The 9,267-nt window shown below is 42.2% G+C and overlaps 1 protein-coding gene across 1 annotated transcript in view; it reads left to right on the top strand.

Annotated features, from left to right (window-relative positions):
* The first annotated feature begins 200 nt into the window (after window positions 1-200).
* The window catches only part of ano8b (anoctamin 8b), a 37,816-nt gene continuing 28,749 nt past the window's right edge, over window positions 201-9,267 (top strand). Inside the window, exon 1 of the mRNA XM_070832811.1 lies at window positions 201-529. Within this exon, the coding sequence (XP_070688912.1) occupies window positions 364-529 (166 nt within the window). The 5' untranslated portion in view covers window positions 201-363. The remainder of the gene's footprint in view (window positions 530-9,267) is intronic.

Here is a 9,267-nt window from a genome sequence, read left to right as displayed (position 1 = left end):
ATCTGGGACAGTAGGCCCACTCATAAAATCATCTGACCACTATAGTGAATTGTTTTAAGGTGTGTGTGTGTCACCCAGCTCCCCCCCCTCCCGCCTCTCGCGCCCTCCCTCTCTTTGTCCCTCCTCTGTAGTCGTCGGAGGAGCGCTCTCCGTCTATCCGCGCATCCTGCTCCAGAGTCACCACCAGGATGATCCTCCGCTGCACCGACACGGACAACCTTCACTTCACTTTCACACTCATTTAACCCTTCACTCCGACCCCCACGCTTCACCCATGCTTTGCCCTCCTCCTGAGATGCGATACCACTGCACAATTTCCCGGAGAATATCTTCATCTTCCGTCGCTCCTCGCTGATAGAGAGCATGCCCGACGCGGGGACTGGCGCTGCAGTCGCGGCGGCCGCCAGCGGCGCGACCACCGCCGGCGACGGCACCGAGAGCTCCCGGCACCGACACCGAGCGCAGCAGGGAGACGCGGAGAGGCCGGAGCCGGGCGCTGCCCCGCCTCAAGCCTCCTCCGGGGTGCTGGGTGAGTCGAGCGTGGCTCTTTCGTGCCTCTTTCGCTTTGTACGATGCGGTTTTAGGGAGCGTTTGGTGGAAGAGAGGACAGGTGATGTTGGGAAACCAGACGAGCACCGCGTCAAACACCTCGCCGCGCCGTTCTTTTGTCTCCACGAGGGCGTCCCAAAATTACCAGCTGGGTGGACCACAGGCCTATAAATAATGGCTTTGAGTTGTATTGCATGTTCGTATTGCAGTGGCAATAGGAAAAATTAGCCTATTGATATTATATTTTCTATTTAGAATAATGGCCACATTTTGCCACAGCCTTGTGTCTGGTTTTGACCTTTTTTTTGTCGGTTATTGTATATTAGCCTCCTTCTTATCAACACAAGCATATCTCCACAGTATTCCTATTAAATATATTTGTTGTAATTGCTTCTGAATTTTCCCCTCAACATCATCCTCATCGGCTGCTAGTAGGCTATGATTGGCTGCTAGTTGTTTATATGAAATGGACTCAGTTGTGTGTCTGCACATCTTTCCTCCAGGTGACCAAATGTGCATCATCCAGGGATTTCTAAACTATTTTCGGCTGACTAGACTACTACAGACTGCTGCTGTCTATTTCCACGTTATTGCCTCAGCATCAGTTTCCATGCTATTTGATAGGGCAGGTGCATGTTTTGTCATTTTAATGAGGGTTAAGCCATAAAGGCTGCCCTGTCACAATAATATTCCCACTGTTTTTCTTGCATTGTTATGTGTGCTGTGTTTATTACCAGGTGCTGTGTAAAATTTATAGTATTTACCTTTTTTATGCAGGTTAAGCAGAACCAACATGCTTTCTGTTTACACTCCATGACAGTGATAGTGGATTTGAATAGGCCATGTCATAATTTGGGAGAATTGCTTGTGAGGCTATTTTTGGAACAGACCACAATATTAGCCTGGGTAGAGAGCCTCAGCTGCCGAGCCAGGGTTGTTTTCCTGTGTGTGGGGTGCAGAGACAGCCACTGTGCTCACTGCGAGGACTGCTGCAGAGTGATGCAGTGGAGCAGTGGGCTGTCAGCGGATGAGCGCTCCTTTCCACACTCGGTAGAGGTAACCTGAGCAGGTTGCAGCTGACTGGAGGAGCCTGATGTCATCCGGTCGAGAGGGTGGCACCCAGAGGCTCTTTGAATAGGTTACAGGAGGGTCAGCAAAGTGAAGATTTGTTCATTTTTTACAGTAGTACAGCAGTACTGGCGGGAAAGAGAAGGAAGACGAAACCTGTAAAGTTTAGAGAGAGATGGCAAACATCCACACACGTAAGAGTTTACTGGTGCCAAACATTTAATAAATGGGGTCAGTGGTCTAAAATATGTAGGGTTGAGTATTGAAACTCAATTCTTTTTTTGAGTATTGAGTTTTCGGTGTTGCTGGCCGAAAAGTATCTGTAGCATCAAGTATTCAAGACTGTCAAGTAGTGAAAGCTGCATTGTACTCCTGATTAGTTTCGTAATCTTATTTCTTTAATCTTTGATAAGATACTTCCTGACATTGAATCAGAAATTTGTCATATTTATTCAGGCACTTATCTTATGGCTGCATATGTTTAGATATTTAACATTAGAAAACGTTGGCTTCTTTTGTTAGAGTAGCAAAAGGGTTTGTTGAAAAATATTCTTTGGATTTCTTAATGTATCTACAAGGTATTGCTTGTGTACCAGTGCTAGAGACTAAGGTATTGGATCAGCATTGTAGTCTTTTAGAGTTTCAGCAGATACCCAGCCTTACAGAAATGTTTGTTGACATAAATAGGCTTGAGATACTGGGTTTTAGCCCACCACAAAGTTGGGGAGTATTAAGTCTATAAGACAGGGAAGGAATTCCCCCTGAAAAATCAAGGCACACTGCTTTGTTGATGAAAACAGTTAAAAAACCTTTGTTATAGTGGCTCCACGATTACAAACAGGACCAATGCACACAGACTGCACACAAGTGAAGTGAATAGTGAAAGTGCAATATTTACAGCGATATCCAGCTTCCCTTGTTACGCCTGCAAACATTCAACGAATAAATATGATGTCACGGATAACAGTAATGAACACATGTCGACGTAAAGGTTTTCTCTATCGCATTTGTATTATTATATCGTATTTGTGGACAGAATTTGCCTCCACATGCAGCAGCATCAAGACCACCTGCTCTGTGTTAAATTGCCGTCAAATCCAAGTAGCCCCTCATGTCTGTTTTTTGTTTCTTTTGGAGAATATTATGTCTGACAGGGAATGCATAAGCTACAGCCTCAGGGGTTTTAAAATGTCTAAACTGATACTCAAGACCACTTGCATACCAGACAATAAACATCGCAGTTTGTCGTTAAAGTATCGAAGGTAGGACTTGAGAAATGTTAAATGCTGTGACTCTCCTGTCTTCTTCAAACATCTTGCCCCTTTGCTTGCGTGGGTCATGACAGAGAGGGATTGGGTTTGAGGACTTCAGTGGAATTACCATGATATCACATAACCGCTCTCACACGTGTCTGTGTCAGTCAGCTGTAGCACAGCAGCAAGTCGGGGTGATTTCTCCAGTTGAGATTTCAGTTACGGCCAGGACGGATTTTCCTCGCTGGAGGCTCGGATGCTCGATTGTCTCCGTTCCTCCACCACATTTTCCTAATCCCTCCACAGTAGACTGGAATGACTTTGATCCTCTCAGCCGTCTTCCTTTGTAGCTCCGACACTCACCAGCCCGCATTTCAAAGATTAATTAAGCGCCCATCATTAGAAAAAAGCAACGTAAAAGTCTCACCAATTAGTTTGTGCTCCCTCTGAGGCCAGTGTTGATAAGATTCTGTGTTATGGAAATCAGGTCATGAAATATGTGCTTTCCTAATCAGCCAGCACAGTGGTTTAGGATGTAGGACATTTGTTATATGATATACAGTGAGATTAATTCTCACTGTGGTAAAAGATATGATGTCTCGCCATGCTTACAACATACTGAAACTCTTGTGTGATTTCAACTTCTGTTGTACTCAAATGACCTTTTTACTTTTATTCTGTACAGTGAGTGTTTTTCGTTGTTGTGGGCCGCTAAAACTTGGTACTCAAGGAGATGCTGAGGAGATGACAACTGAATAGTTTCTCTCGTTAGGCTAGAGCCCAAAATACTTCAGTAATTAATGTATTGTGTTCTCATACATGCCAACTGCTGTGGCACTAGCCCTTAATTGCTAATTTCAAAATATCTAGGGATTAAAATTTTTGTCACATTATTATAGGAAAGTCTGCACCATGAGCTCATTTTATTTCTTTGCTCACAAGTCATCGTATAGATATTATAAAAGTCTATCTAATACGATGGAACAAAACCCATTTTTTAACCCGTGCTCTGATCAAATAGTGATGGCCTTTTCTGAGTCAATGGTGAGATGTAAACTTATTTTACTCCTTCCTTGATGCTTAGCATTAATACATTCACTTCACAGTCTGCAAAATGCATGAGAGAAATGTATCAAGCAGAGACCTGCACTTATCCGTAGACTCTCGGCCAGGGCTCGGCTCGCTCTCACTGCCTCTTAAGCAAGCAGAATACCTCAGCTTTGCTTTAGACAGTCAGGTCAGTTTAGTCAGGTTCAGTGTCACACAGGTTGCTTTAAATACAGCAGTGTAAGGCAGGGCAGCACTAAGAGGAAAAAGCATCACACTGAAGTTCCCAAAAGAAGAGCTGTTTTTCACAGCTGCAGACAGACTGAGCCATTGGTTTTCTGCCCTCCCACAGCTTCTTAAATGAAGGGGCTGATGAATTTAATGCAGTGTGATATAATGATGGCAGTGTGTTGTGCTTAATGACTTCGAACTTAATGCCTCTCTCTCCCCCCATCTCTATGCCTGTCTCACTCTTATCCATTGCTCCTCAGAGATATATATTTCCTGTTCTCTTTCTCTCCTCCCCTCCCCTTCTAGAGTGAGTGCTGAGCTTCACTTTAGCTGCATTAGCGATCAAGGAAAATCGCCTCTGTGTGGGGTGACCTTGCTGCTAGTAATGTTGGAGCTTTATTAACCTTACCTGATTGGTCAAACACACAGATTACTTAAGTGAACCAGGTCTTGATGACATTTTATGGTAGAATTAAGAAGACCATCAGGCTGACCATAAAACTTAAATGGCCAGCGCTTTACTGTGACAACACTTCATATTTATTATGAGCAGCTTGCCTTAAAATTTAGATCGTTTCAGTGAAGTACATGCGGCTCAGATTATGGTAAACAGTGCCGTTAGTGCTGCAATCATTTTACCAGATTTTCTGTTGATGAATCTGTGTCCTGTTTTTTTTTTTCCCGGTGTAGTGGCTGTCATCTTTCCCTCGCTAGAAACATGTGCTTCTTCACTTCATGTCCCTGTGAGGATTAGGGACGCACCAATCCAATACCAATCTTATTAAGCAGATCATGAATCAGATATGATATGATATGATATAAATACCTTTCTTTTCATCAATGTCAAAATTCAGTGTGTCCGCTATCGGTTACAGTCATTGAGTCACAGTGGGCTGTTCAGTGAGTCCAATAAGTTCTACTCGGAATTTAAATTTGGAAAAAGATAGCATGCTATCTCTGCAGGTACAGAACTGAAGTCTATATTAGGAGATTGATTGCTAAATGACATTGGTTGACACTGAAATGGTGTGGCCACCCTGGTCTGTATGTCTCTGTCTGATTGTTTAATGTCTGTTTGTTGCACAGGGCTGATGCTGCTGCCTTATTTGTCAGAGCTAAGCCCATTTTTAAGGAGCACTAAATATTTTAGAAAGAACATTTTTGGAGATGATGATAAGTTTCAGAGTTGTCAGCATGCGTTGATTTGGGAGGAGTGTTTTTTCATCAGATGCGTTCTTAAACAAACTGAGAGCAGCACGCTCTGTTGAATTTATATCCGTTTAGTGATGGATCACTGTGGCCGCACCCTCCAGCCAAGAGCTCACCGTGCCTTTTGTTACCTGATTGGCTTGTTTTTCGAAATGTAGAGATGATCCCATACATTTACCACCTGTATTATCGGGCAGCTTCAGCAGACAGCATCCTTTCTATATCTATCATCTATATCCATAGATGCGGGTGTGCTTTGGGAATTTGCAAACACCTCAGTTCTGATAAAACATCTGATTTGCCAGTGGTGATTTACTTGCCCTAGATTCCCAAGTTTTTAATGGCTTAATCATATCATCCATAATGCCTCTTTGCTTCTAGCCAACCAATTTCTAAATCCCCATTCATATGCTCTGGAACTTTACACTTTTCCATTTATAGCCACGAAGATTATCAAACTGTAAGCGGAAAATGATAATGCACACTCAAGAGCTTAATGCATTCCAAACACGAGAGGGAGAGCGCTGCTGGTGTTGCCGGTGTCCTGCTTTGTGTGGAAGCAGTGACATGTCGCCGAGACCTTATTGGTGAGTTTAGGCTACTTTCTCTGTAATCACGGAAGTCAATAACCATCCCCTTCATTACTTTCCTGAAGGAAAAACTAGGATTCGGTCACCATGTCCTCTATCTTCTGTGACTGCACTGACCAGGCCAAGGTTTGATTTCTGTCTCCTTTTAGGGGGGGTAGTTGCTAAGCAAAGCCAGGACAGATACAATGGCCATGGTGAGGAATGCTGTTTTTAGCCTTGGTTGTGGGGAATTGCTCCAAATTAGTCATTCTGCAGCCTCCAGAGAAGGCTAAAGGGCTATGAAAGTGTAATGTACAACACATGGGCGAGAAAAGCTCTTTCTCCTCCAGCTAATAACTTGACATATTATCCATGTCAGAGTTAGCTCAGAGCCAGTCAATGAGGAGCAAGGGAATTTTAAACCACAATCTGTCAGTGTAGGTGTTCGTCCTCTCTATCATCCTTGTTTCTTAATACCCTCCTGTGACTCATTTTGTTTAGTCACTATACTTTCATATCTGTTGGGTTGGTAGAGGGATGCAATCAATCCTCATCATCTTCTCATCTGTAGCAGGTAGAATGTCAAAGTTAAATCTTAGCAGAAAGCTGCATAATCTGTTGGTCCTCTCATTTTAAAAATGCTGCAGCGCACTCGGGCTTCCTCTGATGATTACTTCATAACTCTGGAGTCACTCTTCTGTAGCTCTTTTAGCTAATGTTCACCTTTTTCCATGCCTAGTTCTGTGTTTTATCTTGTTTGGCAATGGTGTACAGCAGGAAGGGAGCTTGTTTAGTACAAGAGGAACAGAATCAGTGCTCATCAGCCTCTACACTGTATCTCTGACTGCAGTGTTAGTAGAGTAACTTGTGCAGCTCTGTAATGGAGAAAACAGCCCTTTGTGCTCAGACATTAGCATAGTGCCCACAGCTGTAGATGGCAGATAAAAGCTTGGTAGAGGCGTGACCCCTGAAATTTCACCTCAGTAAATCTTCTGTTAAAATTGAGTATTTTCCCATATCTGGCCTTCCTTTTTAATTTGTTTTCCTCATTGATGTAGGAGAATCACTTGAGCTATTAGATCACAACATATGTAACCTATGCAATATATAAGATGTATAAAAAGTCATAATTGAATAAACTGTGCAACACAAGCATACATAATAATGGTACATATAAATATACATACATATAAAGCTGAAACATGCTGTGAACACAACGCTGACATCGCCTTTTAATTCGATATGGCGTACTTAACAGATGCTTATTTACAAATCCTGCAGTGACGGAGCAACATTATGATTCATTTGGAGACTCCCTGCCAAATGTAAGTTTGTCTCTTTTTTTACCTCTGTTTTTGGTCTCTACCAACTCCTGAGGGAAATATCTGGCTGTTTAGCTGCTAAATGTGCTTCTGTGTTCACCATCTAGTCACTAACTGAGTCTCTCTTCTGTGCTTAAAGACTTAAAGGAGTCTGTTGCTCCTCAGATTAGCCTCTTAAATTCCAACTTATTTATTTACTATATTTACATATAAGCAGCTTTAAGAGTGGAAAGAAATATTCCACACTGTCTAACAGTGTCACATACATATTCTGCTTGTTGCAGCTCTTCATTGAAAGCAATTGATATTTACACTGAATTAAGTATTTAAACATAAGACTCCATGTTTTTATGACTGCACAAATGAAATATTCTTTCTGTCTTGTGCATTATTTTATACACAGTTTCCCATAATTCAGCCTGTGTGGATCTTCGGTAGAGTTGAAATACGGTTCTGTTGTCTTGGCTGCTGAGCGTGAGTTTGCAGGGACTGGTCCTCTGATGGGTCAGTGGGGCTGAAGTGCGTTACTAGTGCGTTACTAGTTCTGAGGTAGTTGCGTTACTAGTTCTGAGGTAGTTTTCACCTTTGTCCTTTTTGTTTGATTTTGGTTTGCATCTTTTGTTCCTTGTTTGAAAACCACAGTCAGTTTATGCCCCCCCCCCCCACACCTTTTAATAAGAATTTGAATGAGGTGAAAGTCTTTCCAGAGCGACGGGGGGACACTCTGTTCTAGCTCATATTTGCACATTGTTAATGTTGACCGATGAAAGCCTACAATGGTAAAGTACAGCATTTTAGTGAGCTTCTTTCTCATGCATTTCCGTGGCCTTTACTCCTTTATTTTCTCTTTGCCATTTTGTTTAGTGTTCAGTCGACGTCATTGCATATAAAAGAATCTACTCCATGTGTCAGGTGCAGCAACATGCCTCTTTTGTTGGCTACACATTTTTTTGTCATGTGGTCAGAGAGTCATGATTCTGGTGTTATGCTTGCTGCAGCTTTTACTCTTGCGCATTTCCCTTAGCAAAGGGCTATGCGACAACTGCTATTGTGCAGTGTTGCTGATGATGCCTGAAGAAATTGGCTGTCAAGGAAAATAAACTGCATTGCCACTGCTGTAACATCCGTATTTGCACTTGAGAGTAAAATATCTCCAGTTTTTTACTTTCCTCCTTATCGGTGTTTATTGAAGCAGAAGAGGCAACAGCCTGTTGTTTGTGTGAAGCCCTTTGAGTTTGACTGTCTCCATTCGCATTCACAAAGAGAAGACTTAATTTGCTTCTTTTTAATACTGAGGAGGCTTCGCCAACTTTGAAAAGCAGTAGCTTTGAAAAGCTGTAAAGCCCCAGTTGGGTTGACTTTGCTCAATCTTGCACTAGTTTCATATTTTCCAGTCATTATATATTTTATTCAATCAACCACATTACACTCTCTATGTTGGCTCTGCAGCACAACTTATGTTTAGTTTTTGATCTTTGTTGATTTCCATTTGTTACAGGTATAATAGTATCACTGACCTTCCTAAAATCCGTCTAAAGCGACTGCAGAGCTAAGTGAAGCAGGATGAAATGCTGCAAAATTCTTCTTCTAGTTCTTTTTCTGAAAGGCACGACAAATCAAAGCCGACTAAGTCATTATAGATGTCTTTCTGTACTTGTCATTGAGCAGGAAAGGAAATGGGTGGAATGGTGTAGTAATGCACAATAACCGCTGGTTCCTCTGGGTATTGATCTGACTTGGAGCCTCCCTCCCATCTTTCCTGTCCAGGAATAGAAAATCCTACCATCATACAGATTGGTTAGTCGTCACCCATCAGACTGACTGACTCACAGCTACAGTATCTTTTCTCTAAATCCACTCTTGTATTATCCTTTCCTCATCTATTGCCACAGTGCCACCATAATTTCTGATGTGAATAAAAAATCTGCAGTTTGCTTGATGTTCAAATGAATGTCCCACTGCACTTGAATGTCTGATTATCTCATGATTATAATTATAACCACAAATGGCAAATTGATT

This window comes from Pempheris klunzingeri, chromosome 6 (genome assembly GCF_042242105.1).
Source record: "Pempheris klunzingeri isolate RE-2024b chromosome 6, fPemKlu1.hap1, whole genome shotgun sequence".
NCBI classification, from domain to species: domain Eukaryota; kingdom Metazoa; phylum Chordata; class Actinopteri; order Acropomatiformes; family Pempheridae; genus Pempheris; species Pempheris klunzingeri.
Note: the sequence above shows the minus strand (reverse complement) of the source record. Positions and strands in the feature narration are given on the sequence as shown.